The following is a 17,768-nucleotide window of genomic DNA, read 5'->3' as shown; positions in this document are numbered from 1 at the left end:
ACACATGGACTGAAGAAGAACTTGTTATTTGTATTCGCCAAGAACAGATACAAAGCATCAGCTGCCCTACCTGTAACTTTAGGAAAACAAAGCAAAACACCCACCAATTACCTTGAGAGCCTTCAACAACCAGAATAACCTCTAAACAAAGTACACCACCATGTGGTTCTTTATGGTTCTGTCAAATACTTTGCAGTACCCTTTAGCCCAGTTTCTAAAAAAAAAAAAAAAAAAAAAATTATGGTTTACTTGGAGAGCGATTAGTTCTCTTTGTCAGTTTCTGGATTTTGTGTCGTGTGTGTGCGTGTGAGAGAGATTATATTTTGAGCTCTTCTACAGTAAACTTCAATGGGTCATTTGAGAAATCGTACCCAGGTTAAGCACAGTTTCTGTTGAAAGTCCGAGGCCATTCCAGAGCGCTGTACTGCTCTTTCATCTGTTGGGATGTAGTGGTTTCCATGGAGCCCTGCTGGCGGGTGACCAAGCAAGAGTTCAGCATTCCATTCAGCTGGGTTCAGTGTTCTGAGCCAGGCCTGACCTGACTCCTAGCACAAAGGACTTTAAAATCAGAATGCTTTATATGCCATTACTGAAAACAAGTTGATTACCTGAAGGAAAGAGTGTCTTAACCATTTAAAAAAAAAAAAAAATTGTGTTTCATTAACTTAAATGTTAATTTCTGTCTAGAAAAAAAAGTATTTTAATCTTCTGATGGTACAGAATACAAATCTCCCCCAGTCCCCCTACTTTGTACCAAATAATATGAAACAGTTTGTCTTATTTGACCTTCAATGTAAATAAAATGGGAGTCAATTTATTGAGACTGATGTATTTCCTACATCTGGCAATCATCTTTTCTCAAAGCAGTTGTTAAATCTGAATTTATTTTTGAACTTTTTAACTTGAGCCTGTTCTCAGGGCTTCTTCATGTCTCCCCCACCTAGTTCTGTGAGAGAGCCTAATGCAGATGGCTCTGCAAAGCCTGATGTCCCTGGTTTCAGTCCCTGGTTTGCACAACTGCTCTGTGTTTTCAGGGAGGACTGGAGGACCTGACTTGGAACTGCCCTTATGCAGGGGCAAGAAAGCCTTCAACTCATATGGTCATCGATAGCTGGGCTGTGCTTTTTTTTTTTTTTTCTTCCTATAGAATGAGTAGGAAAGAAGAGAAAAGATGACTTTTGCCTGGATGGATGGAGGCCATGGAGGCTCCAGTAATAGGCTTTGATTTCTGCAAAGGTCATTCCCTGACCCAGCTCAATGCCTGACTCCCGAGGACATGTCTCTACATCTGCTAGAACTCAGAGGCTTCAATCTAAGGGGCGAATGACCCTTTAGCTACCATGTAAAATTACGAGGTGCTCTTGCAGGTTTAAATTTTTCCCTAAATTAACTTTCAATACCTTACTTGTTATTCAAATTACTCGAACTATTTATTTAGTTTGGTACTATTTCATAAAGCAATATAAAGTGTGGTTCTTAGACTTTAATCAGGTTCTTACCAATACGGTCTTCATGTTGACATCGCTCTAATCAGAGTTTGATCCTAAAATGTATTTCTCATTTCCTTTTGAAACCGTTCCTGGGATAACTGAGGGATTTTTGCATTTAAGGAAAACAGTGGCTTTATTAATTTTTACCTCTGTTCCTCAATGGGATAGTTATTTATTTTCTTCTGCAAGCCCCATGAATTTTGAGAGAATGAAAATATTGATGTTCACATGCATTTGTTTTCAAAGTAAATAAAGAGTGAGAAATCGATTTTTAAAAATCAGTAATAATGGAGATTTGGCTCCTAATTTAAAAATTGACTTACGTCGTTTTTCTCCTCATAGCCTCTCACTTTTCTTTCATTGACTTTATAAGGAATATGATTCATTTTATCATATATACATGACTATATTGAACTCAAAGCTGCTCTACCACTGAGCTGCATCCCGAGTCCTTTTTATTTTATATTTATTTATTTTTACATATTTTAATTGTAAGTGGACACAATACCTTTATTTTATTTATTTATTTTTATGTGGTGCTGAGGATGAGACCAGTACCTCACAGGTGGGAGGCAAGCACTCCACCACTGAGTCACACCCCAGCCCTCCTTTTTATGTTTTGAGAGAGTCTTGCAGAGGCTGGCCTTGAACTTTCCTTCCTCCTGCCTCAGTCCACCAAGTTGCTAGGATTCCAGGTGTGCTCCATTGCGCATGACTCAATCATATGCTTTTAAGATGTGCAAGATAAATGGTGGGTTGGTAATAAAGAATAAACCTACACTCAGAGCAGAGAGCTGGGAGAATAGTCTAGAAGAACAGCATTGAAGCACCTAGTGAGGCCATTACCTGCAGTTACATCACGTGTGCAGTCCTGCATGCTCCACCTGATGCTGGCCACAAATCTGTGAATGGCTCCCCGTAACTGTGCCAACACAGCAACCCTAGAACCTGGGATCCGGGGAGAGAAGAATTGCTTTTGCATTATTGTGTGCATTCAGCAAAACTTCGAGGTTTGCTGTTTATCCTAGAAGAGTGGGGAAACAAGCCTGCAAAGCTGATGGACCTATTCATCATTGACCCCTGATTAGTAGTTCATTTGACCAAGGGAAATGCATGATGTAAGATGCGTAGGATGAGTGCGTGACTCTTGTTGCTGCTTCTTCCTCCACCCTAAATGATCTCCTTTAAAGAGGAAAGGACAGAGCCATGATGGGTAAGAAGGAACCAAAATCCAGGGCTGTTGAAGAATTGGTCACGTCAGGAATCAACACCTCCCTCACTCTGTCTGTCATGCAGCCAGCACAGTGATGGGCTACACGACCAGGTCCAGCAGTGCGTGCTGAGCATGAGCATGCAGGGCTCTAGCCGAAGTGTCACCTACAGGGAGCTTAGAGTCTAGTGGAGCTGAAAGTGTAAGTGTGTAGCCACATTGTGGTGAGTGCTATGAATAAAGAGAAGCAGTGTCCCTTAAAGTGGATGTGAGTTGGCAGGCAGAGATCGGGTGAGGCCTGTGGAACACGAGAGGAAGTGCATCATGAAAACCTGAGCGGCCAGAGGCTCCCAAGCCAAGATGGCAGTGGGGTTGAAGAGAGATGAGGGCCTGCCGCAGGGCGCAGGGTGTGTGGCCTCCCGGGCTGGGCTCAGGAGTTTGGCTTTTATTCTAAGCAATGAGAACACTCGTGTAGGGGATGGAGCGAGAGAGGAATGGAATCCAGTGTGGCGCTGTGGAGATCCATGGCAGCCGTTGGGTGTAGAATGAGCTGCAGGTGGGGAAGCAGAAAAGGAGGACAGGTTAGGAGCTTTGTGCTATGTGCTGGGGCCAGTCAAGAGCAGATGGTCCCTTCGACCAGCAGGCCCCTGGTATCAAGGGAGTGATGCTGCAGGACACAGATGAGCTATTCAGATGTTATCAAGGAACCACTATTGGGGTGATGGAAAAAGCAAGGGACACGAGAAGACTTAATCACAGTGCATTTCCCTCACCTTGCTCACTTTTTAAAGCTGTGCGAGGACCCCCTCAGCTCCGGTGACCCTTATCGTGTGGAGAACATTGGAGCCTGATGTCTACTTGGCTGTGTGACTGCCTCAGTGTCACTAGGTGCTTTGAAGTAGTTGCTCTTCCCTTCTCTGCTTTTTCCTTTGGTCCTTTAAGTTCCTGGGGCCACATTTGTCATTTCATTGTGAGGACAGTGAACATTGACACTGAGGATCATTTCATTGTTGTCTCAGAAGCTGAATCCTTTGAAAAGACCTGATTAGTTGCTCCTTGTAATTATAGGCCTGTATTACATTGAGGTTCTATTTTACCAACAGTAGCATTTAGGTGAAACAAGATGATATAAAAAGTTAGTTGTAAGTGAAGAAATGAAAAAAAAAAAAGATGGATGTGTGTTTTTTTTCTTTGTAGATATTTAATCTCATTTTCACACAGGTTGGTTGTACAATGACAGGAAAGTGAGGTGTCCTCAGTTTTCAAGTTTGGTGGGAAGACAGAGCACCATTTACAGATAAAAAGGAAAATGTATTAAATAAATAACCAGCCTCTTTGGATGCTCTTATTTTCTTTGAATGTTTCTGCAGGTAGACCCTCAGCTGAATTAAATAATTCAAGTTTTTCTGTTGCATATCAACTTTCTGCTTCTTTAACCCCTCAAATTACATATTCTGGCAAGATTTCTCCTTGTTAGAGCATTTAATTATTGTGTTTGGCAGTCACAGTTGGTTGCGTTATATATACAAATGCCGACTTCAAACATTGAAACTGATTTTTTTTCATAGTCTGCCAGAAAGCAAGACTATTTGATATGCATTTCAGATGCTCTACTTTTGATTATATAATTTAGGTTTGGGAATAGGAATTTGGCATTTATCTGCAGTCCTGATACCATAGAAAATTAGTCTTTAGCACCCTTGCTAAAAGTACAAATCATCATGACTACAAGTTCCAAAAAAATGTTTATGGCAACCCCCATTCTATTAAAAGATTGTTATCTTCAACCATATGCAGAGCCCTCTAGGACTGCATCATTTTAAAACATTCTGGGTGATTTGTGACCTCTGAGGAGCAATAGTAAACTCAGGCCCACCTCAGTTATGGGAGGACCCCCTAAGGGCTTAGATAATGATCCTGGTACACAGAGATCTTGATAGACAGAGATCATTTTCCTCTGACTGTAGTCAATGCCATCCCATACCTAAATATATCCAAGAACACCAACAGCTCACTCGATTCCAAGATGTTACATACTCCTATCATGGAGTAAAACTTAAGTAAGCCAAAGTCCTTAAAGTATTATTTTTTTCTTACTCCATTTATAAAAGAACATCTAACTCTCCTCCCTATCACCCACACACAGTACCAAATATGAGGAATTTCTTTAAGGAAAGAAGAGAAACTTTTCTGATATATGTCATCTTATCAGTCTTCATTAAACTGGGCTCCCCCACCTGTTTTCCTGGAGTCCAGAATCAGGCTCATTGTTCATGGAGTTGACCCTGAGGCAGAACAAATGTCTGAATCATCAGAGGAAGGTTAAATTATAGTTTGGATACTGTACTTACTTATTGAGGTGGGAACTTGTTTGACCCAGTTTAGTAGGAAAAAAAAAAAAAAAGAATTAACAAGAATTGAAAGAATTTTCTATGGTTAACCCCCAAAGTTACCAGAAAGTTCACTTGGGCACTCCTATACCTCAGCTATTTTCTAAAAGAGGTGTCCAGAAGTTGGGCATGGATTTCTCCTTGAAAATGTAGTGGTGAACTCCAAACGTTCATGTGAATTGATGTAGTGTGCTAGGTGAGAAATACTGAATAACTTTAGGCAACAATTTGGGAGCTCAGTGTTAGGGAAGTTCTTTGCATGAACTTAACCATTTCTCCTCAACCAGCCTATGTCATCAGCTCCTGAATGAGGTCTTCTGGTCCTCCTTCTTGTCCCCTTCCATTGTCACTCTCCATTTACACCATTTGGTGGTCCACAGTGGGCAAATTTACAGGGTTCAGAAACTTACCTAAAGCCATCCGTGGTAGAACCAAGATTCAGACTGGTCTGTCACATACCAAACGTGTGCCTCTAACCACATGCATGGTCTCCAGTGCAGGGTGGAGGGTCAGCAGCAGGAGACCTCGTCTTTCTCTGATCTGTCAGCCCTTTCCTAAGATAGCTTGTTTTTGACCTCTTTAATAATAAAACTTCTTTTTCTTAGTGAGAGAATAAGCACTACGGATTATTAAAGCTAAGAAGATGAAGCTAAATGGCAAAAATAAAACTACATAAACATTTCTTAAAGATCTCATGATCAAATACATAGAAAATATAGATGTGTTGGAAAGTAAAAAATAGTAAAAAATAAAGTTGTTACAACACAAAGTTTGATCCAAAAAATATATATACAAGATCAGACTATATGCCATGGGATAGGAGACCCACCTGTAGCTCTTCCCAACACCTGGCTTGGGGCCCTTACGTAGAATGCTGTCTGTGCTGGGACAGAAATTCTAAATTCTGAATCCTGATGCCTGAGGTCTGTTTCCCATTTAACTTGAAACATAACTGACCAATGTGCTTAATCCCTAGATGGTGTATTGCAATACTGTCTTTTATACAATTTTGTTAATAGTAATAGCTACAACCATTTAAAATGATGTATAATAGTGTCTGTGCTTACCTATGCCAGCTTCCGGGTTGGGGATGACACGTAGGAGCTGTTAGCCCCAGTAGGAGAAGAAGGAGGGGAGAGAGTCCTCCAGGGGCATCAGGGTTAGGGTCAGAACATTGGGAGGCCAACAGGAGGTCCTGTCAAGGAGGAGTTCACTGGATAAAAAGGGACTCTTATTTGGATTGCCCAAATTTGTTCATTAGAAAAGTCACGTAGCCAATTATGCATTCATTAAAATGGGTAGTGGCGAATACTTTAAGCAAGAATAAAGTAGGAAGCCATATAAGAGCTTTTCAGTTTACTTCCTTGTCTTTAATACAACTAACATTCGTATTGAATGTTAGTATGGATATTATCTGATGCATAAGACAAAATATGGTCCAAAAATACCAAAAAGTAAATATAAGGACTGGGGATGCTCAGCATACACGAGACCCTGAGTTCCATCCCAACACCACACACACACACAAGGTAAGTATGATTTTTCACTTTTTGTAAGCCAACTGTTCCCAATGACTAGCTAATTCTCCAGTGCCTGAATAAGCTTCAGTGGTTCTGTAAAGTCAAGAGAAAGTCGGACTCCTGAGACATCAACAGCTCTCCATACGCAAACAGGAATTCCTAACAGATCCACGTTAACTCCGGATGCCCTAGTAAACAGAAGTCTTTATGTTAGGTTCAGCCCGAATTGCCCATCTCGACCCCATCTAATTGATGTAAGTGGTAGGAATTAAGTTTGTGCAGGCAGGGATGAAGGCTAATCCCAGTCAATCAGCACCTTGTAATTAATCCACAAACTCTATTTAAAAGAGAGAAAGAGAGATGTTGGCACATTCTGTGGCTTAAGGTTCTGTACAATCTGATGTAGAGTTCTGAAATTTTATAGGGTTCAGATTTCCAGGTAGAATTGCCCATAACAAAGGTTTTGCTAAAGCAGATGGTTCTTTCCAACTGCCAAATGCTGAGGTCTCGTTTGAAATCTTGTTCTAACCATACATGAACCAATGAGTGAGCATAGAAATTAAAGGCAAAACCTTTCCAGGTGCCTTTTCAATATGATGAGCCTGGTTTCATCATATTAGTTTAGTGTTGATATTGGAGATTTTAAAACATGAACTCTCTGAATACCAATTAACTGTAAACTGGCCATCAGTCTAAACTCCTCACCATTTATTTCTGAAAAGGTAAGCAAAAAATCCCTGAAAAAATAAATGAAAGGACAAAAATGTCATTGAATAATTTTCTACAACAGCAATATTAAATACTTTTATATTGCATTATAAGTAAAGGTACCATAGTAACATAACATAGTTGTCTTCCTTTGATGTAGAGAAGAAATAGGTGCAAATCATTTTCATAGTATTTTTAGCAAAATGTTAGGCCTTTTGCTGTGAGTTGCTGTGTTCTTAATAAGGTGCAAGTTTAACTGTTTTTAAAATGTATTTTAATCTGTGTTTTAATCTTATAATGACTATTTAGCTGCCATGAGTTATTTGGTCATTAATTCCTCGAGCTTCATGACTGTGTTCAGCAGTACAGCATTTTTAGGAGCAGAGGTCTGTGCATTCGGTCCAAGTAGGACAGAAACAGGCATCTCACTTTTCACTAAAGTGCTGTCTTTGAAGAACCCATAAAATAAAGTAGTATCATAAAACAGATCATGTTTTCCCATGGGAATGATTTGATAATTATGGGCTGCTTTCTTTACTGGGATTTACTGTCTAATTAGAAACAATAGCATAATTTTAAAAAATTACAACAGTGGTGATAGAAATATCTTATACACTAATTATACCAAAATCCCCAGTGCATGGTAGTTTTTCATTCATTCCTTCAATGAGTGTTCCTTGAATCTGTACTGTGTGTGCCAGGCACCTATCTAGGCTCTAGGAATTTGATATGGGCAAAAGACACACACGCCCCTTGTCATCACTACTATAGGCTAGACTACAGGGGAACTAGCTAGAGGGCAATAGTCATTGGAAATTATAAATGCTAGAAAGGAAAAAATATAGGTCACATCTGGGGTGGTGAGGCCAGAGCTGAGGTATGAAGATTAGCAGAAGCTGTGGTGGACAGAAGAGCAACGTGGAGAGGTGATGAGCCCTGGAGTAACTTAGAAGAGGGTAACAGGTCTGGAGGGGCTGGGGGAGGAGACCTGCAAGGTTAACAGGGAGGCAGGGACTGGGACTTCAAGGTGTGGACTCTCACCCTGGAAGAAATGAACAGGCATGCAAGAGTCTTTAGGAGCTGGGGTAAGGGTGGGCGACATCACATCTGCAATTTGGAGGATCATGATGTGATAGTTCTGCCCCTTCCAGAAGCACATTTACAAGGCCATTAAACCAGCACAGATGAAAGATGCTCAGGGTGGAGATGGAGAAGCGTAAGTGCCTCGTGAGAGACTAAGAAGTAAGAAAGTTGGGTGGGGTTGGTGAGGATGCGATTATCTGGAGTGAAGGAGAAGACAATGGAAAGCCCGGCTCCAAAATTCCTGACTGGCAGAACCCCACAAGGGATAGTGGCGGTCACTGGAAGAGGCCCGGTCTGGGAGGAAGATCGTATTCCACTTGGGGTGTATTTCATTTGGGTTTCCTCTGATCTCAAAGGTGAGATTGGAGCGGTCACTTGGGCATACCAGTGTGGCACTCAGATGTTTGGGCTGACTGTACCAATGAGTCATGGCCAAGTTCACAGGATGATGCTGCAAGGGAGACTGACAAAGAACGTCAGCAGAGGAGGAGGAGGACCAGGATTAGAGGTGTCCACAGTCCCCAAGGGAAGCTAGTGCTTCAGACAGAAAGCAGTGTCCCAAAGCTTCAGATGCTGCCAAGAGTTATGTGAGCAAAAGACTGATAAATAGCAGTTGGCCTCGGGAGAGCCATCTTCCAGAGCTGTGAGGGCAGGGGAGTGGAGGAAGGCAACCCAGACTGGAGCCAGCTGGGGAAGAGATGAAGATGGTCTGCACGGATAACTAATTGGTAGTCTTTACCCTCAAAGAGGACCGAAGGGAAGGGCTACAGCTGGAGGAGATGCGGTGACCGTCAAGAAGTCGCCTTAGATGGGCAGGCATGATGGGCGATTTTCCCACCATCAGGGCAGAGGAAGAGGAGACGCCCCGGGAGCTAACCAACGTCTCTGGACAGTAATGCTTGTGTGTACGAGAATCCGAATTCTGCATGAATTTACAAATGAATTTTTCATGGATTAATTTGTCTGAGTGGAAACCATACACACGTTGGTATTGACCTCCATCTTCTGTGTGTGACAACTCCAAAGCTAAGAACCAGAAACATGGTCCGTGTATGTGCACCGTTGTACACCATTGATTCCACATCCTCCAAATTTAGAAAGCAAGCTCTATTTTCTATCCCCTGAAACAGTGAGCCCTGCAAAGCTTTGGATCCTTTGATCCAAAGACCATGGCCAAGTCCATAGCTGAGTCTCTGGTATCAGAGTGAGAGAACCCAGAGAGCTAGAGTCAGTGTGCAGTCCCGTGGGATGGGGAGACTACAACCTGTGGAGGAGCCCTCCGGATCTGAATTTTGCCCCTCCTCAATGTCCTCTTGGCCTTGAGTGCAGAAGGAAGTGTGCAGAGCTAACCCAGCCTTGTGACTAGGCCTGGCCGTAATCATTTAAAGCTAGGCCCTCACTCTGTGATGTGCACAGAACTCACTATCTTGCCACATTGTTCCTTCCCCAGTGTGTATAAGGCCTGTAAACAACAAGAATTCCTTTTCCTGTAGTTGACAGTGCCTTAGTACACCCACTTCAGAAGCCCTGCCCCTGTGAGGTCAAGGGCAAGCCATGGTCACCTGCCTTGTAAAGCCACCCCCACACCACCACCAGACTAAGCTGCCCTTGCCAGAGCCACCCACCATCTGCTTATGGTGTGAGACCTATTTCTGCTTGTTCTGCCTCATGTCTGCATGCCTGACACAAGAAAGAGCCACTTGTTGGTGGCAAGATTGCGCTGGAAGAATCAGCTGCCAGAGCAACAGTTCCACCAAAGCTGTTTACCAGGCCACGGCAAAAACCAGCATTGAGACTATAAATCTGAGTGTGGCACCAGTTTGATATAAATCACCAAGGTAAACAAATGGCTCACATGTACTGTACAGCCTGTGCCAGAAGCATCCGTCTTCGGGAGTTGTATTTTGTTCCTTGAATGTCATGACTAGGAGCCAGTCTGCCAGATGTTAGGACTTGGGCTAAGAGCGATAGAGGCCTTTTCCTCCTACCCAGGGTCTTAACCACCTGGAGAGCTGGAAATACAGAAGGAAGGCAAGTGTTGACCGAACTTCATCCCTGACTTGGAGGCTGTGTCAGTGGGCAGGTGGCGTCCACTTACTGAACTCTGAATCAGGGGCCTTCCCACCCAGTAGGCTGAACTGGGGCAGCTCTCCCCACACAGGCTCAGAGCTTGCCTGTGTCAACTGGAGGCATGAGGACATAAAACGAAACACAGGCCACCTGTGGGCAGGATCAGCAGAGAGCGTGGTCACATGATGCTGGGTTTCCCTCCAACACTTTCCGACCTGACACCTGATTCCGGCCTGCAGGAACAGTGCTTGACAGGGGCTCAGTAGCGACCGGAGCTCTTGGAGCCCTAGACAGATAGATGAAACCATCAGGACTGATGAGGAAATACTCCCCTCGGGCCCCACCGTATCCCAGCAACCCCTTCCTGAAGTAATAGCAGGAGGTCAAGCATTTGTTACAGAGATGAAAGTCCTGCTTAATGCCAGTGGCTCAGTGCATGTCGTCACGGCCAACCACCATATAACCGCAGCCGGACACGTGTCCCTTCAGTTAGCACTTGCCTAGTGTTCTCATGTGCCCAGAGCCATATTAGGTCCTGAGAGATGACAAAGAAGCAAATGGCCACATTTGACCCACCTCCTCCATGGAGGGTGGGTGGGAACAGTATTCCTGTTCGTGAGGTTTAGAGGATCGTTGGTAACTCACAGTCACTATGGGAAATTGGAGGTACAGTGAAGGGATTCAAGAACTTTCTAGAATTACTCGTACAGTTTGTTGTGAGCCATCCTGGTCTTTAGGCAGCCTTAAGGATGACTGGTTTTCTAGATATCCTGTCTAAAGGAAAAGTGTTTCCTTTCTCAGTGTGTCCCAGTGCACGAGAGGAGGCGGGTTCTCATAAGACAGAGCGGTGGGGAGAGGGACATCATGAGCTCACTGCCTGGCGGCTCCCTCGCCTCTCTGGGGAAGGACACAGTTTGCCTGTGCTGGGGTCTGTTGGAGGCAGGACGTTCGTGTGCGCTGGGAAGGGTGGGGCTGACCTCACAGGCAGGACGTTACTCTTCTTCCTCTTCCTGACCCTGTTTCTCACAGTGTCGCAGGCCCTGCTCAGCTTCCTGTGGGGGGAAACCTGGGATGCGGAGGGTCCACCTGTTTCCACCAGCCAGCTCAGGACAGCAGAGTACTGGGTGCTGAACCCAGGTGCCTTTTCAGTAGCTTGCAGGGCCTGAGACATCTGAAGCGAACATGGGGCCATTCTCTGTGGGGTAGGAGGGACAGGACGCTACTGCCATCACAGATTGTGTTCTGGGCCAAAACATGACCAGCAGGTGAACCGTGGGAACACCGAGGGGCCAGGGTAGGGCAGAGGCAAGATGCTGGGGGGTGGCATCTGCAGCCAGGGTGCTGTTGGGAGAAGCGGCGAGCAAGCAGGTGTCCTGGAGGGATGAGTATCGGCAACCTGGAGGGTGTGGAGATGAGGGGCGGGGGTCACAGGACTCCTGGCCACTGCTCTGCTGGACACAGCAGTGATAAAGGCCATGGTTTCAAGGAGCCCTGTCTAGTAAGTTGGTGTCTGCACACCATCCTCGCTGGCCATGTAAGAACACATGGAAGCTTTAGAACGGTAGACTCCCTGCACCACCTTGGCCTCTGTGGAGAAGCCCTTCAGGCCAGCCCGAGAAGCTGTTCTGTAAGGTGTTCCTGATGCCCGGGGAGGCTGAGGGAGCACATAACAGGTATCAGTGACGCAGCAGTGAGAAGTGCCCTTTGTGAGGGGCACCCAGGGACACCCAGAGCAGGTGGTTGGTGGGAAACCCAGGTGAGGGCTGGGAACTGTACTCGAAGCATCAACTGGCTCCATTTGCCTCCTTCCTCACAAACTTTCCTAAGCCCTTGGTGACCATTAACAGTGGCTCTGCAGGGGTCTCAGTGTCTAAATCTGGGCAGTTGACGGGCTTCCAAAACGACTCTGTCTACAGCCCCATGCCCCTGCCCACCTTGGATTTCTGATTCGCACCTTGGAGGTGGGCTCTCAGATATGTGGCAGCAGAAATGATCAAGACCTCCAAGAAGGGCCCCGTGGGCAGAGTTAGTAGTTCTTTGTGGCCCTGATACCTGGTCCCTCCCCTCCAGCCTCAGTGGGTTTTCTCTGCAACCTTACCCTGGGGAGGGGCCGAAGGTGGCTTCCCACAATCTTGAGGGAACCTCCCCTAGAACACGACAGCTCCCATTCCCGGCCCATTTCATCTCCTACAATTGGACACAAAGTACACAGAGATTCCAGGTGGATGCACAGCTGAGTTCCTGCCTCCTGATCCTGTCCCCTGGAGTGACGTTGGGTTGTGCCTCGGGATTTCTGCTACTCCCCATCCTGTCTCCGCTGCCCTCCTTCCCTGGAGGCCAACGACTCCTGCAGGGAGGGGCCCGGCAGAAGGCAGGTTCAGCCTGTCTTTGTGACTCTGGGTGTGACAGGAAACAGATTGTCGGAGGCGTCTTTGCCCTTTTCCCTAAAAGGTAGGTAGCCTTGCCCCAGAGCAGCGTTTCCCTGACCCCTCAGAGCTCGGCTCCTTCCTCTGTGACAGAAGGAGCTGTCCATGAAAGAGGAAGGAGATGAGTCCCACAAAGAGGAACAGGACTTGTACCTCCCCTCAAATGCTGTCCCCCCTGGATCGTGCACTGCCCGAATCCCACCCTGAGATTGGGATATGGAGAAATGGAACTGATGCCTTCCTACTCTTGCGCCATTTTAAAATCCCATTCTATTTTAACTTCCCCTCTATCTACAATGATCCCAAAATTTAGAAAAATTATTATCAAAATAATAAAGGAAATGTCAACCAAATAAATAGGTAAAGTGCCTATGTAAAGTGTGCATTCTCAAAACCCTGTTTTTAAGTATACTGTAGCATTTAAAAATGTGATCGAGTTTAGGGGATTTGGAGAATTTGCCTGCCTCTTGCAAAAGCAATTCTGATTTTATTAAATAAGGTGTAACTTGAGAAGGAAGAAAAAAGAGTGAAATCAGATATGGACCATTCCATCAGCCACTTATCATAAAAGTCATAATGACAGTAAGTGCGGAAACCTCTCAGGTTGCCTGTAGTTAATTCACTCTTAGTCTTCATCACCTAGACTGAATGCATCCAGGGATTCAAGAATTTTCTAGAACTACTTGCATTCCCACAGCTTGGATGCATTTCTTGGTCTCTCACCAGCGTGCACCTGGCTTCTCCACCAGTAGGGGGCTTCTGTGAGCAGTGTGCTGCAGGGGTGTCCCTCAGGAGTCACCCTCTCAGTGTGCAGCCACTCTGGCAGGAGGGATCATTAGACCTGTGCAAGCAATTCATTTTTTAAAAAGCTTTGGGAGTTTACATGGCTATGGATTTTTATTAAATGTATTAACCAACTTTCCTCATCCTTAAAAACCATTGTAACTCTTGCAGTGAACACTCAGAACATCAGAAATATATTGTACACAAATTGTGTGTGTAGAAGAATGGTTCCCTTTAGAAAAACAATTACCTGAAGATGGTTCCAGTGTCAGACAGGATAGTCCTGAGCAAAGACAAAGAGGTTGGTGGCTACAGGCCCAGCCCACCCTTCACTCACACAGTCGTTTCTGAATATTGAGAAGTTAGACTTCTTCAAGTAAAAGCAAAGAATCAAAAACAGTCCCTCATCTAAAGTAAGATGGACCTTTCTCTTCTACTGATTGCCTCGTGTTTTTATTTTTGCTCTTGTCTGTTTTTTCTGGTCTCATCTCCCAGACTTTCCCTGGGCCTCCTGGGGAGGTCTCACAGCACCAAAGGGTGAGATGTGGGTGGAGGCTGGAGGCGGGAGGAACCGTCCGGGCCTGTCTGCCTAGGGTGGAGCACCTTCAAGGACAGGATCCGCCCACTGGTGGCAGCCTGAGTTGGCTGCCACCGCTCCCAGCAGGACCTCGGCCCCCCGGAGCATGCTGTCGACCACCATGGTGGGCGCTCTGGTCAGAGGGTGGAGGAACCGCAGCTCCCCTCGAAGAGCTGAATCAAAACTCCAGACCCCACAGAGACAAGGTGGAATTCGGATTCAGGGTATGTAGTGACACTGCTATGGCTGCTTGATGTATTTTAAAGGATTCAGGAAGGTGATGATAGTAAGCTTACAAGCTACCTCCCCACCACACACACACCACCCCAAACAGAACTCATGGATCTAGAGGGTTTTTTTTTTTCTCTCTCTTCTGGAGTTATTATAAATTAAAGCTAACTCACTTGTGGGAGGTTTATGTCCTTGTCTCATCAAAGATGCAGGTGTCTTCAGTAGTCACACAGTAAAAGATAATTATTTTGTCTTTTTTCCCTTCAAAAGCTTGTTTTGAATGGAATCCTTGCTCAGTGGTGTATGCATTTGACTGTTAAGCGGTGTGCTGGCTTTGGCAACTTTTAGTCTAAATCACCTCATTTTATTTCCTCTGGTATGGGAACTGGTATGGGAACTAGTTAGCTTCTGGGTTTCCTCACTGATTAGTTTATTTTCCGTTTTGTCACCATTGTTTTGGGGCAACAATAGAACTATGACAGATGTGTTGCTCTCCTGTGAACTTGACTCAAAATGTTTTTGTATCCTTCCTGAAATTAATTTTTATTAGGTTGAAATACTTTTTGGAGTACCTGACCTCATTCTCTCTGGACCTTGAACTTCTTAACAAGGCTTGCTTAGAAGGGGACTCTTTGGTCTTGCTGACTGACCTGTGGGAGAAGCAGAGTCAAAGGATCAAGCAAGATTGGGCCCAGAAGGAAAGAAACCCAGGGGCTCTGGGTGCTAGCTGGCTGCCCCTCGAGATTCTTTTCTCTGACCCAGAGCCCCCTGAGTTTCTTCTTTCAGCCCACCCGACGTGGACTGAAAGCCGATATTTTCCAGCCGGTTTTTTCTAGGTACTGAATGCTCTGATCTACTTTTATTTTAAGAGGTGTAAAAACCAAATGCTGCCATTCGTTTTGCTGTGATGGTGGCTTACACACATGCTTTCTGGTCTAATTGTGCTCAGGGAGAATTAAGCCAGGAAATCACCACAAGAGAATAAATTAATCATTTAACTAGGTATTCCAAAGGGTTAGCGATGATTTGTAAAACCTCAGATTCAGTGAGCAGTGTGAGTCAGTGTTTCAAACAGTGAACACCTGACTCTGCTCCTTTGTTTTGTGAATGAGGAAACAAGCCCAGGGAAGTGGATTAGTACAGAATCTTCAGGAACCCTGGCCAGTGCAGTGGCAAAGCAGGGCCCCACTCAGTTCCCAAACTCTGAATCCCATGTTCCTTCCTATCCTATATTCTCCTGGCAAATTTGCTACGTTTCTATAACAAGATTCATAGTCTTACAGGGTAACAAAGTAATATACTAATATGTAGAGCATGGATTTTTTCCCTTAATACATAAAAATCTTGAAATGTTCTTGACACATAATCATACATATTTATGAGGTGTAAGATTTCAGTGTGTAATGGTCAGGTCAGGGTGGTTGGCATACCCATCACCACCAACATTTGTTATTTCCTTGTATAAGGAAGACTCAAAATCCACTCTCGTAGCTATTTTGAAATATGCAGTTAATTGTTGTCAACCATAGTTACCCCGTGGTGCTCCAGGACATTAGAAGCTATTCCCTTTATCCAGTTGCACCCCTGAACCTATTAGTGTTTCCTTAAAAAAACTCACATGCCACACAGTTTCCTCATTTAAAGTATGCAATTTGATGGTTTCTAGTGTATGACATTATTCATTTTTAAGTTGTGATAAAATATAGAGAAAGCCTAGAATTTGCTGTCTTAATCGTTTTAAGTGTGCAGTTCACCTTTTATTGTGTTCACAATGTTGTACAACCATCACCATTATTTTTAAAATTTTTCATTGTCCCAAACAGAAATTCTATAGCCATTAACCAATTGTATCCTATTTTCCCCTGGCCCTGCCTTTGCTGACTTCAAATCTGCTTTCTGTTGCTCAGTTTGCCTATTCTGGATATTTCCTGTCTGGCATCCACAGCATCGGCAGAAGTTCATTATTATTTAGGGCTAATGGGATGGCCTGTTTTAATTTTCTTTTGTTTAATTGTCTTCCCCTTTAAGGATACTTTGATTTTCAACCTGATCAGAAACTGCTTTGGGTATTTTTCAATCCACTGGGGGTTTTACATTTAAGTTCTCTAAAGTGTGAAGAGGTTCTTAGGAAGTTACTTATTTTCAGTTAGTTCTGTAAAGCAGAAGCTATAAATGACTCTTCCTTTTAAAGAATCATTTTATCACTGATGCCTGGTCCAGGGCCTGGCATTAGTGTAAATGTGCAACAGATTTTCCTGAGATGGACATTTTTAAGGTTTTACTTTTAGGAGTCAGGAAAGAGATTTTGAATTGAAAAATAATATGATCTATCTTCATACTTTCTTTCTTTTTTTTTTTTTTTTTTTTTTTTAATGATGCTGGGGATTGAACCCAGGACCTTGTACATGTGAGGCAAACACTCTACCAACTGAGCTATATCCCCAGCCCCATACTTTCATTCTTTATTCTCTGAAGGAATGATATTATCTTCTTACAAAAATACGTAATGGCAATGGGATGGTTTTACTCTCCCTCAAATCAGTAAATATGAGGAGGCCCCACTGTTATGGAATATCAGCATTTCACTGCACTTGTCAGAAGGTAACTCAGGAAGTCTGGCAGTGGCTGATTCACACCTTTTGTGACTGGGGTGGGGAGGATGCTGACCCTTGAGTTGGGGTCTTCCAGCCACTATGCAGTGCAGTGTGACTTGAGAGCAGTCCTTTAAGCTCACACCAGCTTTGGGCCCTGTGTGCTGGCTGTACTTGCTCAGCGCTGGGCTCAGGCACTGAGAGTACCGGGGGACAGAATCTGCTGCAATTTCAAGGATGCTTTTACACCTGACCAGTGAAGAACTGAACACAAAGGCAAGTTCATCTTTAAATGCTGAATGGAAGTGTTTCTGCTGCTTCTGTCCACACACAGTAAAGATGCACATATTTATAGTCATCCATCAGTGGCCTCAGGGGATTGGTTCCAGGGCCCCCAGGGACACCCAAACCCACAATGCTCAAGTCCCTTATATAAAATGGCACAGTGTTTGCACATAAACTCCGCACATCCTCCTGTATACTTTAAATCATCTCTATTGCTTATAATGCCAGATGCAGTGTACTAGTTGTTATACTGTGTTGTTTAGGAAATGATGACAAGAGACTGTCTGTACATGTTCAGTACAATATTTTTTCCTGAATAATCCCAATCAACAGTTGGTTGAATCTGTGGATTCAGAACCTGCAGATAGAGAAGGCGGCTGTAAGTGTAAGTAATCTACCATTCT

General features: G+C 44.2%; 1 protein-coding gene across 2 annotated transcripts in view; it reads left to right on the top strand.

Moving 5' to 3' along the window:
* The window catches only part of Plekhg1 (pleckstrin homology and RhoGEF domain containing G1), a 210,430-nt gene that overhangs the window by 71,487 nt on the left and 121,175 nt on the right, over positions 1–17,768 (top strand). Inside the window, exon 1 of one of the 2 annotated variants that reach the window (XM_047557961.1) lies at positions 14,365–14,481. The exons of the other annotated variant lie outside the window; for it this stretch is intronic. Coding sequence (XP_047413917.1) covers positions 14,379–14,481 — 103 coding nt within the window. The 5' untranslated portion in view covers positions 14,365–14,378. Of the gene's footprint in view, positions 1–14,364; positions 14,482–17,768 lie in introns of those variants that run through there. 2 annotated transcript variants of the gene reach the window in all.

The sequence above is a fragment of the Sciurus carolinensis genome, chromosome 7 (assembly GCF_902686445.1).
Source record: "Sciurus carolinensis chromosome 7, mSciCar1.2, whole genome shotgun sequence".
Taxonomy (NCBI): domain Eukaryota; kingdom Metazoa; phylum Chordata; class Mammalia; order Rodentia; family Sciuridae; genus Sciurus; species Sciurus carolinensis.
This window is presented reverse-complemented; position numbering and strand designations above follow the sequence as displayed.